General features: G+C 24.6%; 5 protein-coding genes across 14 annotated transcripts; 4 read left to right on the forward strand and 1 right to left on the reverse strand.

Moving 5' to 3' along the window:
* Positions 1-3: 3 nt before the first annotated feature.
* On the forward strand, positions 4-3,665 carry LOC107994369 (dihydrolipoyllysine-residue succinyltransferase component of 2-oxoglutarate dehydrogenase complex, mitochondrial-like). Of its 2 annotated transcripts, none has more exons than XM_062075018.1 (9): positions 4-199; positions 754-778; positions 918-969; positions 1,103-1,173; positions 1,255-1,382; positions 1,462-1,869; positions 2,001-2,176; positions 2,256-2,706; positions 2,768-3,665. In XM_062075018.1, exons 1-9 carry the CDS (start codon positions 125-127, stop codon positions 2,900-2,902), a joined length of 1,521 nt encoding a protein of 506 aa, XP_061931002.1. In that variant the 5' UTR covers positions 4-124; the 3' UTR covers positions 2,903-3,665. The 2 variants fall into 2 exon arrangements, with proteins under 2 accessions (XP_061931002.1, XP_061931003.1); XM_062075019.1 differs by having other exon boundaries at positions 72-199; positions 851-969.
* A 382-nt stretch (positions 3,666-4,047) lies between these two features.
* On the forward strand, positions 4,048-6,203 carry LOC108003961 (26S proteasome regulatory subunit 4). Its single transcript, XM_017066558.3, has 5 exons — positions 4,048-4,154; positions 4,510-5,071; positions 5,140-5,526; positions 5,651-5,886; positions 5,991-6,203. The coding sequence occupies exons 1-5, from the start codon at positions 4,152-4,154 to the stop codon at positions 6,123-6,125; spliced, it is 1,323 nt and encodes a 440-aa protein (XP_016922047.1). The 5' UTR covers positions 4,048-4,151; the 3' UTR covers positions 6,126-6,203.
* LOC108003963 (uncharacterized) lies at positions 6,131-6,827 on the reverse strand. The gene is made up of 2 exons (XM_017066560.3): positions 6,687-6,827; positions 6,131-6,619 (listed from the first exon to the last, which is right to left on the reverse strand). The coding sequence occupies exons 1-2, from the start codon at positions 6,774-6,776 to the stop codon at positions 6,230-6,232; spliced, it is 480 nt and encodes a 159-aa protein (XP_016922049.1). The 5' UTR covers positions 6,777-6,827; the 3' UTR covers positions 6,131-6,229.
* A 25-nt stretch (positions 6,828-6,852) lies between these two features.
* Positions 6,853-8,300, forward strand: LOC107994370 (DNA-directed RNA polymerase III subunit RPC6). Its single transcript, XM_017051240.3, has 4 exons — positions 6,853-6,992; positions 7,187-7,805; positions 7,878-8,039; positions 8,124-8,300. The coding sequence occupies exons 1-4, from the start codon at positions 6,913-6,915 to the stop codon at positions 8,196-8,198; spliced, it is 936 nt and encodes a 311-aa protein (XP_016906729.1). The 5' UTR covers positions 6,853-6,912; the 3' UTR covers positions 8,199-8,300.
* Positions 8,301-8,788: 488 nt separating this feature from the next.
* On the forward strand, positions 8,789-16,879 carry LOC107994458 (bromodomain adjacent to zinc finger domain protein 1A). Of its 9 annotated transcripts, none has more exons than XM_062075001.1 (15): positions 8,789-8,890; positions 8,965-9,230; positions 9,703-9,841; positions 9,934-10,148; positions 10,215-10,437; positions 10,559-10,788; positions 10,865-11,538; positions 11,599-12,063; positions 12,157-12,647; positions 12,733-13,497; positions 13,571-13,785; positions 13,880-14,064; positions 14,195-14,326; positions 14,683-15,034; positions 15,505-16,879. In XM_062075001.1, exons 2-15 carry the CDS (start codon positions 9,118-9,120, stop codon positions 15,683-15,685), a joined length of 4,380 nt encoding a protein of 1,459 aa, XP_061930985.1. In that variant the 5' UTR covers positions 8,789-8,890; positions 8,965-9,117; the 3' UTR covers positions 15,686-16,879. The 9 variants fall into 9 exon arrangements, with proteins under 9 accessions (XP_061930985.1, XP_061930986.1, XP_061930987.1 ...); XM_062075002.1 differs by having other exon boundaries at positions 10,227-10,437; XM_062075003.1 differs by having other exon boundaries at positions 8,801-9,230; positions 15,517-16,879.
* Positions 16,880-16,888: the final 9 nt, after the last annotated feature.

Below are 16,888 nucleotides of genomic sequence, written 5' to 3' on the forward strand. Positions count from 1 at the left end.
ATTTCACAACACACATTTATCGTAGCAAACTTGCCCCACTACTACTTGTACTATACCGTATTGCTTCCTTATCATTACAAGAGTAAAGAACGAACATCTAAGTTATAATTTTCCATATTCGAGGATGGCCGCGATGCTGTCCAACTGTTCGCGGTTTGTGCCTCGTGTAATAACAAGAATTAGTATATCACAAACGAAGGTAAATATATTCCATTTATTATTAACATTTAAATATTTGTGACACATATCGGGTAAAAAGAATCTAACGTCCTTAGAAGTAGAACTTGCCATCAAAGCTGTCGAAATATTATCCTTACTTATTGCATCGATTATATAATACTATTTTAACATGTTACGATTTATGACTTAATCTATCAACTATAATCTGTCAATGTTATAAAATTTTTATTATTGTCTGATATAAATCTTTTTTTAGATAACCAAGTTAATTTTTATCAATTTCAAACTATAATTGAAAGTTAAAATTTTTTATTTCTATTTATTCTATCTATTTTTTTTCTATTCAATTATTCCAATATCTATTTTTTTATATGGTTTTTTTTTATATGTATTTTTATTGTAATACATATAAAATTTTTATAATATATATTATATTTTATTATAATGTATATTATATATATAAATATTATAAATTAAAATCATATATATATAATATATTTTTACATAATATTTTACTTGTAATTTTTGCATTTAAAAAAAATGTATGTATTAATATTATATATTTTTTTTTAGGTTGTGAGATCTTTATATAGTCAAGGTAAGAAATAAAAATGATGATATAGTAAAGAAGTGGTGAGCTATGTTGAAAATCTAAACATTATCTTTATAGAGAGGCATATCAACGTTGGGGATAACCATGAACATAAACTATTAATTGTATCAAATCATTTTTGTAGGGCACATTCTATTTATCCACACCCAACATGTGGTCAGCAAGAATTCCCGATTGTAAGTTAAAAAATATATTTCAAAAATTAAATATTTTTAAATATATATTTTTTAACATATTTAATAAATTATTATAAATTATTTTTAATAAAAATAACTGTTTTTTAAAAAATTTTAATTTGCATATCTCTAGATGTACAAAATATAAGAAATTTCATTGTTGGATAGACCAAACAAGATATATTCATTCAACATCTACTTTATGTAAGTAAACTTTGAATAAAAAAATATAGATATATTCAAAATTGATCTCATAAAATTTATGTATATTTGAACATAATATAGGGGAAATGAAGGAAGTTGTAGTACCACCATTTGCAGAAAGTGTAAGTGAAGGAGATGTTAGGTGGGATAAAAAAATTGGTGATCTGGTTAAAGAAGATGATGTTTTATGTGAAATTGAAACAGATAAGGTAAAATAAATAAAAAAAAAATTTTAAAATTAATATACATATTATATAAATGATTTATAATGATCTATTTTTTAAATAGACTTCAGTTCCTGTACCAGCACCAGGTTCTGGTATAATAAAAGAGATTTTTGCCAAAGATGGTCAAACAGTAAAATCAGGGCAGAAGCTATGTGTCATTGACATTGGTGCTACTGATGGAGCACCAGCAGCACCTAAAGTTGAAAAAGTTCCAAGTCCTCCACCTAGCATAACAGCAGCACCACCACCATCACCATCACCACCACCACCTCCACCACCACCACCACCACCACCACCACCACCACCACCACCATCATCACCACTATCACCATCACTATCACCACTACCCACAACATCATCATTACCATCAACACCTTCTTCTGCGATTGTACCACCTCCAGCAGCTCGACCACCATCTCCGCAAGGACCTGCAGTATCTATACCAGTTACTACAATTAAACCTGCTCAAGTATGTAAAATTACTTAATGTAAATTTATTTATTATTTTTTTTTATTAATTATTTATATATATTATTTATATATTAATTATTTATATATTAATTATTATAATTATTTATAAATGCAATTGAAAATTTTTAGGCATTAGAAGCTGCAAAAGTACAATTACCTCCTGATGATTATACACGTGAAATAACTGGTACCAGAACAGAACAACGAGTAAAAATGAACAGAATGCGAATGCGTATTGCAGAACGATTAAAAGAAGCTCAAAATACGAATGCTATGTTAACAACATTTAATGAAATTGATATGAGGTTGTTAAATATTTATTATAATTATTATTGTTAATATTTTTTTGTTTTTCAATTATTGATTTTTTTTTATCTTTTATAGTCGTATTATGGAATTCCGCAAATTACATCAAGAAAACTTTACAAAAAAATATGGCTTGAAATTAGGATTTATGAGTCCATTTATTGCAGCAAGTGCCTATGCTTTAAAAGACCAACCAGTAGTAAATGCTGTAATAGATGGCGCTGAAATAGTTTATAGAGATTATGTTGATATTAGTGTTGCAGTTGCAACACCAAAAGGACTTGTTGTCCCAGTTCTTCGTAGCGTAGAAAATAAAAATTTTGCAGAAATTGAAATTGCTTTGGCAGCTTTAAGCGATAAAGCAAGAAAAGGTAAAATAACTGTCGAAGATATGGATGGTGGTACATTTACAATAAGTAACGGCGGTGTTTTTGGTTCTCTGATGGGAACGCCTATTATTAATCCACCACAAAGCTCAATTCTTGGAATGCACGGAGTATTTGATAGACCCATTGCAATAAAGGGCGAGGTAAACATTGAAAATTTTTTTTAATATAAATAGTTATTAAAAATATTTTAATAATTTCTAGATCGTAATTCGTCCAATGATGTATGTGGCTTTAACATATGATCATCGATTAATTGATGGACGTGAGGCTGTGATGTTTTTAAGAAAGATCAAGGCTGCTGTAGAAGATCCCAGAATTATATTAGCTGGACTTTGAGCATCGTAAATATTTTTATTAAATCGCTTCAAACACGCCTCTCATCATATCTAAAACATTTTGTACACGTTGTATTATATTGTGTTCATCCAAACAACATATTCTTAAATACTTATTAATCATTGTGATAAATGAAAGTAAAAAGAGAAAAATATTATACGCGAAATAACACGATGTATTTCTCTTTTACAAACTTTGTTTTATTAACAAAGTATTATTAAACTCACTCGTATTACATTCAACAATATAAATTAATTTTTCTGTAACATATGATACGGAAATTATCATATAAGATTTTTAAATCTAAACAAGAATAATATAAAAAAATCTTCATTGGTATAAAAAAAATGTATATTTTAAACTTTTTGTGACTTAAACTTAAAATACGTTACATAGTAATTTGAACAAAAAAGCAAATTAATGATAATATGAAGGTTTTTACTTAAAAACATACATATATACAATATATAATAGATATTTATTTTTATTGGTTGAATATTATTAAATTTAAAATTTTCATTATATTCTTTAAAAACTTTTTATATTCTTATTTAATTATATATGATGTAAAAATTGTAAACAAATCATTATATTTTTAAAACAAGCACATGTAACAATTGTTTTACTATTTTTAATCATTTAATTATTTTTGAATGATTTTGAATGAGACGTTATAAAGAAGCGATAATTGAAAAGATAGAAGAAGATACTTTATTGCAAAAATAAATGTATCTAAATATTAAAATAAAATTTCACAAATCTATATGTTGTCAATATTAATATTCATATAAATTATTTGTCATATAAAATTCTCTTCAAGAAAAAAATTATTTACATAATTTTTCATCATTTATATTATTTTTGTATATATGAGATTAAACAAAAATTTTTATATTTTTTTTAAAAAGATATTTAATTTTACTTTGCATTTACCAATAAGTATTGTTACATATGTAAGCTATTGTTCAGAAATAAAAAAATAAGCTTATTAAATATTATTACTATATTATATTATATTGCTTTCAAAAATTTCAATAATATAATTTATTATAAAATTGAAATTAAAAATTACTTTTTTTTATTATTGATTTTCGTTTTCTAGTTTACAATCTTTTAATTAGTATATTTATCGAATTAATATGTATATCGAATTATTTCGATATATTACAAAGATCTCGAAATTGTAATCGATTGTATTTATATAACGGAAATGACTTCGCTGTTTCGATTCGTATGATCAAAAAGTAAAATGGTAAATTTTTAAGATTTCTTTAATTATATACAAATTAATACCTTTTAAATAATATATAAAATAAAATATTTAATAAGATTTAAATTAATTATATATTAATTATTACCCATATTTATATTTAAATAATTATACTTTTATTATTTGATATTATAGGTTATCTTATATTAATTTGCTTATTCTAACTAACTAAACTGAAAATTAAACTTTCGCATATATTAATTATTTATTTCAATAATATATAAATTTTTCTATTTTCTTTCAATTTTAAAATTTTTTTTCAATTCTTAAAATCATATTGAAAATGTTAAATATTAAAAATTGAATTTATCTTCAAATATAATAATTATTATAATAGGGACAAAATCAATCTGGTACTGGTGGTACTGGAGGTGACAAAAAGGATGATAAGGATAAAAAAAAGAAATATGAACCACCTATTCCAACAAGAGTGGGTAAAAAGAAAAGACGTACAAAAGGACCAGATGCTGCTTTAAAATTACCACAAGTTACACCACATACACGTTGCAGATTAAAACTTTTAAAGTTAGAACGTATAAAAGATTATTTATTAATGGAAGAGGAATTTATTAGAAATCAAGAAAGATTAAAACCACAAGAAGAGAAAAATGAAGAAGAAAGATCTAAAGTTGATGATTTACGTGGAACTCCAATGTCTGTCGGGACATTAGAAGAAATAATTGATGATAATCATGCAATAGTATCTACATCTGTTGGTTCTGAACATTATGTATCAATTTTATCATTTGTGGATAAGGATCAGTTAGAACCTGGATGTTCAGTTTTATTAAATCATAAAGTTCATGCTGTTGTTGGAGTTTTAGGAGATGATACAGATCCTATGGTTACAGTAATGAAGTTGGAGAAAGCTCCACAAGAAACTTATGCAGATATTGGTGGTATGGAATATTATATTTTCATTAAAAATTTTCATAATATTATATATTCAAAATATTTTATTATTTAGGACTTGATACACAAATTCAAGAAATTAAGGAATCTGTAGAATTACCTTTAACACATCCAGAATATTATGAAGAAATGGGTATTAAACCTCCAAAAGGAGTTATACTTTACGGTCCTCCAGGAACTGGAAAAACATTGTTGGCAAAAGCTGTTGCTAATCAAACTTCAGCAACTTTTTTAAGAGTTGTTGGTTCTGAACTTATACAAAAATATTTAGGAGATGGTCCTAAACTTGTTAGAGAACTATTTAGAGTTGCAGAAGAACATGCTCCTTCAATTGTATTTATAGATGAAATAGATGCTGTAGGTACCAAACGATATGATAGCAATAGTGGAGGTGAACGTGAAATTCAAAGAACTATGTTAGAACTTCTCAATCAACTTGATGGTATGAAATATATTTTAAATTGAATTATAATAATATATAATTATATTATAATATATAATTTGTATAATATATATAATTGTTATATACATATAATAAAAAAATATATCCTTTTATTTTTATTTAGGTTTTGATAGTCGAGGAGACGTTAAAGTGGTAATGGCTACAAATAGAATTGAAACTTTAGATCCAGCATTAATTAGACCAGGTCGAATTGATAGAAAAATAGAATTTCCATTGCCCGATGAAAAAACAAAACGAAGAATATTCAGCATTCATACTAGTAGAATGACTTTAGCACCTGATGTAAATTTAGCAGAATTAATTATGGCTAAAGATGATCTTTCAGGTGCAGATATAAAGGTAAAATATTATTTAAATGAAGTTTGAATGAAAAAAAATTAAATAAATAATATTTAGATATTTCCTAATTTTAATTTATTAAAAATATTTTTTTTGTTTTACAGGCTATATGTACTGAAGCTGGTTTAATGGCATTACGTGAACGCCGTATGAAAGTTACTAGCGATGATTTTAAAAAATCTAAAGAAAGTGTTTTGTATCGGAAAAAGGAAGGATCTCCTGAAGGATTATATTTATAAAAATATTATAATTAATGTTTTTTATTTATGATTTAAACTTGATGCTTTACATGCTAATAAAAAATACAAATAACTTTATATTAGTATATTAATTATATAGTAAATTAATTATTTTTTAATTCTGGAAAATTTTGGATTTTTAATATATCTGATTCATTAATATTTAATTGTTTTACATATGGTTGAAAATATTGATACAATGTTTGAAGAACTTTCAATGAATATGATCTCTGTTCATTAATAATTTCGGAAAAAATTTTTTGATCATTTATATTTTGAAATTCTGTTACACATATATGACATATACCTCTTTTAATTTTATCAAGAATTTCATTTATATTTTGTGGATGTTCAACATCTCGTGAAATAATGTTTAATAAACTTTTAAATTTTCCTAGAATGAAAGCTATTTGAAAACCTTCTTTGTATCCGTTATTAAAACTTTCTTGGAAAACAGAATTTGATCCATCTTCTATTCCTTCTCTATAACCATCCTTTAAAAATATATTTAAAAATTTCATGCATTATAATAAAAATTTTGTATCAATGAAATATGCATACCTTTGTAGCAGCATTAATAATTCGATTCCATTCTTTAGAAGCAATTTTCAAAGAATCTTCGATATCCAATTCATTTATAGAGTTTTCCATATTTTTAAAATAATATTTAAATTGATATAATAAATTTCATTATTATAGAATAAACAATGTATACATGAAAATATAACCTAATAAATATAAAAAATAATCAAGTAAATCATACGAATAAAAAATAAAAAAAAATTAAATGGAGAACGAACCTAGTACATCAAAGGAACAAGAAGCAAGTAGTGTAGATATAAATTCATATGAATCAATTGAACAAAAGTAAATTTTAATTTTTTTTACTAAAAGTTACTAAAAAACTTTTTATACACTTATTTAATAGGTTATGATTATAATTTATGTATAATAAAATTATATTATTATATAATACAAAAATATTATATTTTATTATTGTATAAATGAAATTTATGGATGAAAAATATTAAAATATGTAAATATGATGTTTTAAATTGCAGAATTATTGCATTAGCACAAGCAAGACCAAAAGGAATATCCGATAAAGACTTAACTATAGAAATGCCAGATTTACAACCTGCTCAAAGAGCTCAAATTATAAATAAACTTTTATCTCAAGGTCATTTTGATTTATTTAAACAAGGTGGTTCATTGTTATATCGTTTGAAAGATCCTTCAAAAGCAAAAATAGCTAAAGGTGCAGATAATGAAGAAAAGATTGTATATACTATTATTGAAGAAGCAGGCAATAAGGGAATTTGGATTCGTGATATAAGATTTAAATCTAATTTAATGCCAACTCAATTAAATAAAATTTTGAAAAGCTTAGAAACTAAAAAATTTATCAAAGCTGTTAAGTCTGTTGCAGCAAGTAAGAAAAAAGTATATATGTTATACAATTTAGAACCAGATACATCTGTAACTGGTGGTGCTTGGTATCAAGATCAAGATTTTGAAGCAGAATTTGTTGATGTCCTTAATCAACAATGTTATAGATTTTTAGAAAAAAAAAAAGAGCAAATGAATTCTTGTGGCGGAGGACCAATAATGGCTAGAAATGTTACATTTGCTTCATCAAAAGAAGTATGGAAATTTATTTCTGATTTAGGAATAAGCAAGGTTTGAATCATTATTGTAATTTTTTAAATTATATATTTGAATATTAAAAATATATATTAATAATTTTTATAGGTAAAATTATCAGTTGAAGATTTGGAAATGATATTAAATACTTTAGTTTATGATGGAAAAGTAGAACGTACTCTTTCAGGTGATGGAAATACTTTATATAGAGCAGTAGAATCTTTATTAAATCCACCTGGATTAATTAAATCTACTTGTGGTGTTTGTCCTGTAAGCTACTTTATTTATTTATTTATTTTTTTGTTTATTGAATGATATACTTTTATATATTAATAATTAAACATTTAAAAACAGGTAAGAAAAAATTGTTGTGATGTTGGTGATGTTACACCTACAAAATGCCAATATATTACAGAATGGTTAGAATAATTTTTCATAAAAATATTTAAAATAATTATTTATATTATATTATGTTATACATGCATATTATAATAAGAATAAATATATAAATTATATAATTATATATATGTATATATGTGTATTATATATGTGTATAAACATTTATTATGTATAATTAATTATTATTATAATTTATTATACAATTTTACATATAAAAATAAGTTAAACAGATTTTTTTTATTATTTTATGATAATAAAATATTAAATTCAATCAAATTGATTCATAATTATATAAATAAAATATAAATAATATATAATTATTTTTATTTATATTTGATTACTTGATAAAAATAATTCGCGCCAAATTTAATAAATTTAATATTTAGATCGGATACTATTTACCAACTTTAAAACATAATGTAAAATATTTTTTATATTTTCTATAATAATTGTATCAAAATGAAATAATTTTTCAATAAATTATATCAACAATAAAAAGATAATAAAAGATTTATTGAATTGAATTTTTTCAAATATATTAAAATATTAAAATATTATTACATGTTTATTTTTATTTCCCGCGCTAATGAATTATAAATTTAGATTGGTAACGCTATTCTTTTCATTAGTTTCCGGTTTTAAGGTGCCAGATGTGAATGCGCGCTTCTACAAGCACCGTTAAATCATGCTTTGTCATGAGATTCGAAATGTTTCGTGAAATGGTATCAAAGTTTTATGTTCAACACGTATAAATAGACAAAATTTCAAAGGAAATAAATTACAAAAATTTTAACAGGAATTTGATAACATTTGAAACTTAAAGCGATTTTGTGAAAGTTAGAGGTGCATGTGCCTGGCGGTTCCGGAAAAGTATAGCACTGACGCAGAATTGATTTGTAATTTGTTAAAAACGTGAACGAAAACTACATTGATATATTAATAGATTGATATGCCGCTACTTCGTAAACAGCCATTTCAACGTCTTCACGTTTCTTCAGATTTTAAAGACGATGATGAAGTTTTTCACTGTGAGGTTACGAATGAAATTTTCAAGGACTATAAGTAAGACCATGACAGCTGAGATCACTTTGAAATATGTTTTGCAATTTTGTCAATGCGATTTTTTAATCATAACTACTTTGTATTTTTTTAATTTATCCTGCTTATTCATTTCTATTCTCATAATATACGTATATCGATATATCAACATTCTGTTTTTATATAGTTTTGCTTTGTGCTAAATAAATTGAAAAATAGAAAATTGAAAAATACGTTATAAAAAATCTTTAAATTATTTATATTTAGTATCATTGTTTAAATTATTTGAAAGATTGTATTAAATTATCTTGTTTAATTTTATATTATCAATTTATTATATATTTGAATTTATATTTTTTAAGCATTTTATTTTTAATTTTTAACTTTAAGATATAAATAGATATTATTAATTTTATTAAAATATTAATTGTTATTAATTATTATCAATAATAACAATTACATTAAATTAAATTTAAAATATGTTTTATGATTACAGTGAATTTTGTGAGAGAATTATTTTATGTAATTCACTTATATGGTCATGTAGTATAACTGGCAGAACAAATATGACCTATGAAGAAGCTTTACAATGTGAAGAAAATGCAAAAAGGAGCCTTAAAGAATTTCCAATGGAGGTATGATATAAATTTGAATTATAGATTTAAAAATATACATTATAATTCTAGATTCATTGAATATATAATTCATATTATGTTTTATATTATAGTTACGTATTCCTATATTATATCTTGCCAGTAAAACAAATAGATCATCTTTTAAAGAAATGATAGAGGATGTATATCAATTTGCAAGAGATCGTTACTTTGTTGGTGAAATGGTAGAAGCAAGTTTTACAGAAGATTCTTGGTGTGATTGTCATGTTCTTCAAGTTATTGCACCTACAGAACAACAAATTAAACAATATACTAAAGAAAACAACAGGTAGAGATCTCTTTATCATCTATAGATATAAAATGCATTCATATTATTGTAATTTATCTATGTAAGTTTATTACATAGAAATCCACAAGATCAACAATACCATCCACCTGCAAAATTATTTCGTTATGAAGTAGAACAATTAGACTCTGGAGATTCTGATGTTAGTCAACTTATGATAGTGGAAGCAACTCAAGTGAGAAGAAGAAAGCAACATTACAGTAAAGAGCGTAACAAAATTTTTTTACGTCAATTATGTGAACAAAATGAAACTGGAATATGGACTATCAAAGTTAGTATACTTACAATTCTTAGTACTTACTTAGTATAGTTACTTAGTATCATTTATAATGATTATAAATTAAAAAATAGTTTAAATATATTGATGAAAAAAATATTTTGTATATTTATAGGATAGTGTTTTACAAAAATATGGAATTAATAAAGTACGATTTGACACTATATTTGCTGGTCCTCCTCCAGATTTTACATCACGTATTAAGAAACTTATTAAACATAAACAAGAATCAATAGATAAATTTCTTACTATGGATGTAGCAAAACAAAAAACAGTAGATAAACCAGATCCTTTCAAAAAAGTAAATCAAGGAGGAGTAGATATAAAAAAATTTCGAAAACCAAGGTAGAATAATGTATGACAAATTAAAAATAGTTTGTAATTTCTAATTATATATTAAATTTGTTACATTTATAAACAGAATGAATGGAAAATTTAAAGAAGATCTTAAAGCAAAGGCTCTAGAAGAAAAAGCAAAACGTAAAGAAGAAAGAGTCTTGAAAAGTGAACGTAAAAAAGAAGAGAAGCAAAAATTAGCAGCTTTGACTGCATATATAAGACAATGGAATAAACCAAGAGAGGATCTTGAATGTGAAGATCTTTCTCCTATTCCACAAGCTACACCAGTTAAGAATAGTATACCTAATGAAAAATTCGGTGACAGCGTAATGATTCTAGAATTTTTAGAATTTTTTAATGAAGAATTGGAAGTTGGTGCATATTTTCCAAATGGTTTTACTTTTGATTTATTAGAAAAAGCATTGTTATTAAGAGAAACATCTGGACCTTGGAGTGATCTTTTACAATTATTATTAGTAAACATTTTTAAATATCAATCAGATGAAGAAAATGAAATTCATGCTCAAGCATCAGATGTAGTAAATGATGTTAATATGAACGAAGGAGTGTCATCAATGACAAAAGCAGTAAAACTTTCTACTATAGCTTCTAGCTGGTGTCAGATGTATCAAGGTTGTAAATTATCTGAATTGACGTTAGATCATGTAACTTTAAGTGAGATTTTAAGACAACATTTATTGTCGTCCGGAGGACGAATTGGTGACGTTGCTACTAAATGGAGATATTCTCAAAGAGGTATATAATTTTATTAAATGGAAAAATTAAATATAATATATTCATTTTTAATTTTGTCAGGTGGTTATACGAATCAAGATGATCCTGCATTGTTGATGAGAATAAATGAGGCATATATTTTAAGATTATTAGGTCATCGTAGTGTACATGAATTTGAACTCAATGAAAAGTTAAAAGTAGCTACATGTTTAATAAATCAGTTGCTCACTTTTGCTTCAATACGAGATATAATAGAAGAAAAACATGAAAAACTTCATCAAGCAAAAAAAGAATTGAAATCTTTCTTAATAGCTGAACAAAGGAAAGAAAAAGAAGAAAAAGAAAAAATGAGAGAACGAGAAAAAGATAATGAAAGTAAAATACCAAAGAAAGTCACACGTGGTAATTGTGAAGAGGAAAAAAAGAAAGAAGAATATGAAAATAAATTAAAAGAACTTCAACAAGCATCTAGAGATAATAAAATGATGGTTTATTTAGGTTCTGATAGAGCTTATCGTAGATATTGGAGATTTTTATCAATACCAGGTAACATTTTTTTATATTCAAGTTTAATAAAAAAAAATTTGAAGTTTATAATAAAAAAATATAAAGTTAATTTTTTCTTTTTTATTCTTATAGGAATATTTGTAGAAAATGATGAATGGTGGCCGGGTAATTGTATTTCTGATGGTACACCTTATCAACCAGAATTACAAGATGGAGAATCTACATATGCATATTTAAAAAATAAATTTGAAGATGAGTTTAGCGATAAAGAAAATAGTTTTAAAAAAGCAAAAAAATCTCCTAAGAAAGTTTCATTTTCTGACAAAAATATATTTAAATCTCCAAGAAAAGATGTATCTCGAAAAGAATTTAAACAAGAATTGTTTGATATTAGAAAAAATTTAATGGCTTGTACAGGAGATAAAGAATGTCCAGTACATTGGAAGAGATCAGAATTAAAATGGAGCTTTTTTGGAAAACAAGAAGATATAGAAGCTTTAGTAAATTCTTTAAGTAAACGAGGAATTAGAGAAGGCGAACTTAGAAATAATATTATACAAGAGATGACAAGTTTAATATCTGTGATTGAAGAATGTCCTAGACATAAACTTAATTCTGAAATTGTAAGTATTTTATAGTATTTTTAAAATTTTTTAAGACTTAGAGTTACATAAATTTTGAGAATATACATATTTTTTTCATAATTAGTTTACAGAACCTATTAAAGGACATTCTAATAAAATTTCAAAAAAGAATAGGTATGAAAATGCGAACTTAAACTTCCCGTCAGAAATGGCAGTTGATAATGTTTTAGAATTGACATTGAGAGATTATATTCTAGATTTTGAAGATAGAATAAAAGGAGGGGGCTTAGGAAATTTAAAAGTTAATGATCGTGAAATGTGGAGGCATGCAATAAATGACGGAAAATATGATAAACAATGCGATAAATTACTATATGGTATAAGTGAAATTGAAGCAGATAGTGGATTAGATAAAATTAAAAATGAAACTAAGTATAGTAGACCAGGAACTCCAGATTCAGAAATTGGAAGTATTAATATAAAAACTTATAAAGATTCAGGAAAATATTTAGGTTCACCAAGTGAACATGAAATACTCCCAGATCCTAAACAACAGTTAGCCATTAAACAAATGGCTTGTGCTATTTTACAATTATCTCATGCTATTGAACAGAAGTACTTACAGAAACCGTTAGGTGCCAATGAAAAAGATAAGAAATGGTCTGGTGAAGAAATCAAAGAAAGATGGGAACAATCGCTTATTGCATCAACAAGTTGGGCTCAATTATTTGTACATTTAAGTACTTTAGAAAATAGTGTTGCATGGAGTAGAAGTGCATTAAATGCTCAATGTCGAATATGTAGGAGGCGTCGAGATGGTGACAAAATGTTATTATGTGATGGATGCAATAAAGGCCATCATTTATATTGTTTACAACCAAAACTAAATGTAAATTTTTTTTTAATCTTTTCTTTAATTTTAGATACATTTAGAATATTTAATGTTATATATTTATTTTTAGTGTGTTCCAGATGGAGATTGGTATTGTAAAGTATGTAAGCCATCAACAAAACCAAAAGAAAAAATTAAAAAAAGAAAAAAATTTGAAGATGAATTAGAAGAAGACGTGATATTAACCAAAGAAACTCGACATAATCGTGCAAAACGTATTCTTGAAAGTGAAGAAGAAGATAATTCAGAAGATGAAGAACTAGAAGAAGATAGTGATGATAATATGTAAATATTACATATTTTAGAAAACAACATTTTTTAATTATAAGTTAACATCTTTTAATAATCTTTTAATAATTAATTAATATACATTTTTTAGAAGTAATCAACAAATAAATGTATGTTCAGCATGTAAAAGTGGTGGAAAATTAATCAGTTGTGATATGTGTCCAAACTTTTATCACATAGAATGTATAGAACCACCTATAACAAGAGCACCTCGTGGAAGATGGATTTGTTCAGATTGTAAAGATAGGAGAGATAGAAAGATGAATATAAAATATGGTAAATGTTACAATATATTTGTAATTCGATAGTAACAGAAAATACTGATGATAAACTTCATATTTTATTATCCTGTTAACATTTTAGTAAATTTTACTTTAAATACTTATGTAATAAAGCAGTTCCTTAGTTTTAATTGTGTTGTTAGTGAGGGGGCGTGAAAGGGAAAGGGACAAGGAGAGACTGTGCGCTGCAGCAGCACGCTCTCGCATCCATGGCTTTGCCAAGAGCCTCCTCACTACAGAATCTACAGACTGGGACGGTCTGTATTGTAATTCTATTTTCTTTTATGTAGTATGAATATATAATTTTTTTTTTACAAATATAATAATATTTGACATAATCACACAATATATTGCTTTATACATTTGTTTGTTATTAGTATAATTGCATAGATCAGACTTTATTGCATGTATATATTTGATAGCTATTATCTTATTATCTTATTAAAGAAAAACATTTAAAATTTATATTAAATCTTATATTTTGCTTTTTAAATTATATATATTTGTTTCTGTATAATATAATTTGTTTAACACTTTGCATTATTTATTAATTAATTTAAATATATGTAGATTTTAAAATTATTTAATTATATATAAATATTTTAATATACAGATAGTAGTACTTCAGAGGATACAGAACCAAGACAAACTAGAAGAGCTGCAAAGAGAGCTGCTGAAATCGAACAAGAAGAAGATAAAGGAACAATTAAAGGAAGTTTAGGAAGATTACAAGAATTACTTTCTGATATTAAACAACATAGAGATTCATGGCCTTTCTTATCACCTGTTACAAAAGACGAAGTTCCAGATTATCATGATATTATTTCCAATCCTATGGATTTTGGTACAATTAAATACAAACTTAACAATAATGAATATGAAACATTAGAACATTTCTTCAGTGATTGTCATTTAGTATTTGAAAATTGTCAAGCTTATAACGAAGAACACAGTTCTGTTTACAAGTGAGTATAATTATATTACAATATATTTATTCATAAGTTCGGACGCCAGAGATTGCGAGATTAATTAATAATATTGATTAATGTGCTATATTTTCATATTGCAAGTTTAAATAATTAAATTTATTTACTATTTTATTTTATTTTCTAATCATAATAAAATATTCTACATCATATTTATTTATTATATTTACTATTTATATTTACTTTTACTAAATAAATAATAAATAACATAAAAATAAAAAATAAATAATATGCATTTATAACTAATATATATTTAAATTAAAATATTTTACGAATATTTATGCAATAATATTTTGCAGTAATTTAAATACATATTTTGAAATTAAGAAAAATAAATAAAATTATTGCAATAATAAATAGAACAATAATCATTTAAAATCAAAATCTTTGGCTTCCGAACATTTAAAATATTACAAATTTTGAAAGTTATTATATCTTTTTAAAAATAGTTACGTGTACAGAGCAGGTATGAGATTGTTAAAATATTATGAAAAACGATGCAAAGAACTAAGATTGACACATGGTGAAGAATTACTGCGACCTCCAGATGTAAAGAAATCAAAACTTGAAGAAAATGGTCTTGCAATTAGCGAAGATGAAGATACAGAAGATATTCAAAAATCAAGATAGAGATAAAGTGCTTTCTCGATTCGTTATATTTATTGAATATCAATTTTTATTCCTGATACGTAAATTAAATGTATCTTAAAATTAAATTTGTACACATCGATGTCAAATTGTGTACAAATTCATAATTCAACTAAAAAAGTTCTGTAAAGTATATATTACTAAAAAAAAAGACTTGGATTATTCAAAATTAAAAATTGCTGCATAGAATTTATAAAATTTATCTATTGAGACGGATGATAAAATGCAAGCTTAAAAATGTTTAAAATATTTTCTTCTATGTTAATTATCAAATAATATACTAATTAACTTTTTTTTCTTAGGCTTGCTATAATAAAAGGCATATACAGTATTATTTCTAGAATTTTACGCATGGTACAATTGCTCTTGCATATCGTTTTGTAGAAATTACTGTTTAACGTAGAACATTTTATAAACAAATAAACATGCGCATAAGCAATGAATTCTTTTCATATGCTTGAGCCAGTACAAGAATAGTTTTTTGAATTAGTATTATTATAAACAAATTTTTTGTTAATGAACAAATTTTTTTACAATGTATTAATAATTATTTATTATTTTAACATTATTTTAATATTGTTCTTACATTTAAGTAATATTAAATTTTGAGGGTTACCTAAATATAATTCTAAACTTTGAAACCTTAGATTTATAAAACATTAGATACAAAATTCATAAAATGTTATATATTATCTGTCTTTTACAATTTATCTGTCTACCGAAGTGCTATCACTGATATAACTGATATAACTGATGATTTACATATGTAATAAAAATAGCTTTTTTTTATTGTAAATTCAAAAAGTTTGTACTAAAATAATTATGCATTGACGCAAATTTTTATTTGTTTCTATATAAAATAGATTTTATTAGGATTTTCAAATATGTTGTTTCTGCATAAAATTATTGAGATTTAAGGATTTTATTAATTATTTCTGTTTTAGCTTTTCAAATCATTAAAATATTAAAATATTAATAGTACTTATTTATACATACATATTTTTTTGTTTTGAAAGAATCAGCCTATGTTAAAAAAATTAGAAATTTTAGGCTGGCCCTACACAAAATCTACGGTACAAAATATCATTAATCTCTATATTGTACAGTAGTAGAAACAGTTCTTTGTAATCATGTATGTTTTATACGATTAATTTGGTAATAAACTTTTAAAATAGATTTACAATT

This window comes from Apis cerana, linkage group LG5, assembly GCF_029169275.1.
Source record: "Apis cerana isolate GH-2021 linkage group LG5, AcerK_1.0, whole genome shotgun sequence".
Taxonomy (NCBI): Eukaryota; Metazoa; Arthropoda; class Insecta; order Hymenoptera; family Apidae; genus Apis; species Apis cerana.

Coding starts and splice junctions, on each gene's coding strand:
- LOC108003961 (XM_017066558.3), top strand. Junction 5,527..5,650: donor ACTTCTCAATCAACTTGATG/GTATGAAATATA, acceptor ATTTTTATTTAG/GTTTTGATAGTCGAGGAGAC. Junction 5,887..5,990: donor TTTCAGGTGCAGATATAAAG/GTAAAATATTAT, acceptor TTTGTTTTACAG/GCTATATGTACTGAAGCTGG.
- LOC107994370 (XM_017051240.3), top strand. CDS start 6,913: ATGGAGAACGAACCTAGTACATCAAAGGAACAAGAAGCAAGTAGTGTA. Junction 7,806..7,877: donor CTGATTTAGGAATAAGCAAG/GTTTGAATCATT, acceptor TAATTTTTATAG/GTAAAATTATCAGTTGAAGA. Junction 8,040..8,123: donor CTACTTGTGGTGTTTGTCCT/GTAAGCTACTTT, acceptor ATTTAAAAACAG/GTAAGAAAAAATTGTTGTGA.
- LOC107994458 (XM_062075001.1), top strand. CDS start 9,118: ATGCCGCTACTTCGTAAACAGCCATTTCAACGTCTTCACGTTTCTTCA. Junction 9,842..9,933: donor TTAAAGAATTTCCAATGGAG/GTATGATATAAA, acceptor TTTATATTATAG/TTACGTATTCCTATATTATA. Junction 13,498..13,570: donor GTTTACAACCAAAACTAAAT/GTAAATTTTTTT, acceptor ATTTATTTTTAG/TGTGTTCCAGATGGAGATTG.
- LOC107994369 (XM_062075018.1), top strand. CDS start 125: ATGGCCGCGATGCTGTCCAACTGTTCGCGGTTTGTGCCTCGTGTAATA. Junction 779..917: donor GAGATCTTTATATAGTCAAG/GTAAGAAATAAA, acceptor TCATTTTTGTAG/GGCACATTCTATTTATCCAC. Junction 970..1,102: donor GTCAGCAAGAATTCCCGATT/GTAAGTTAAAAA, acceptor GCATATCTCTAG/ATGTACAAAATATAAGAAAT.
- LOC108003963 (XM_017066560.3), bottom strand. CDS start 6,776: ATGGAAAACTCTATAAATGAATTGGATATCGAAGATTCTTTGAAAATT. Junction 6,620..6,686: donor TTATTAATGCTGCTACAAAG/GTATGCATATTT, acceptor ATATTTTTAAAG/GATGGTTATAGAGAAGGAAT.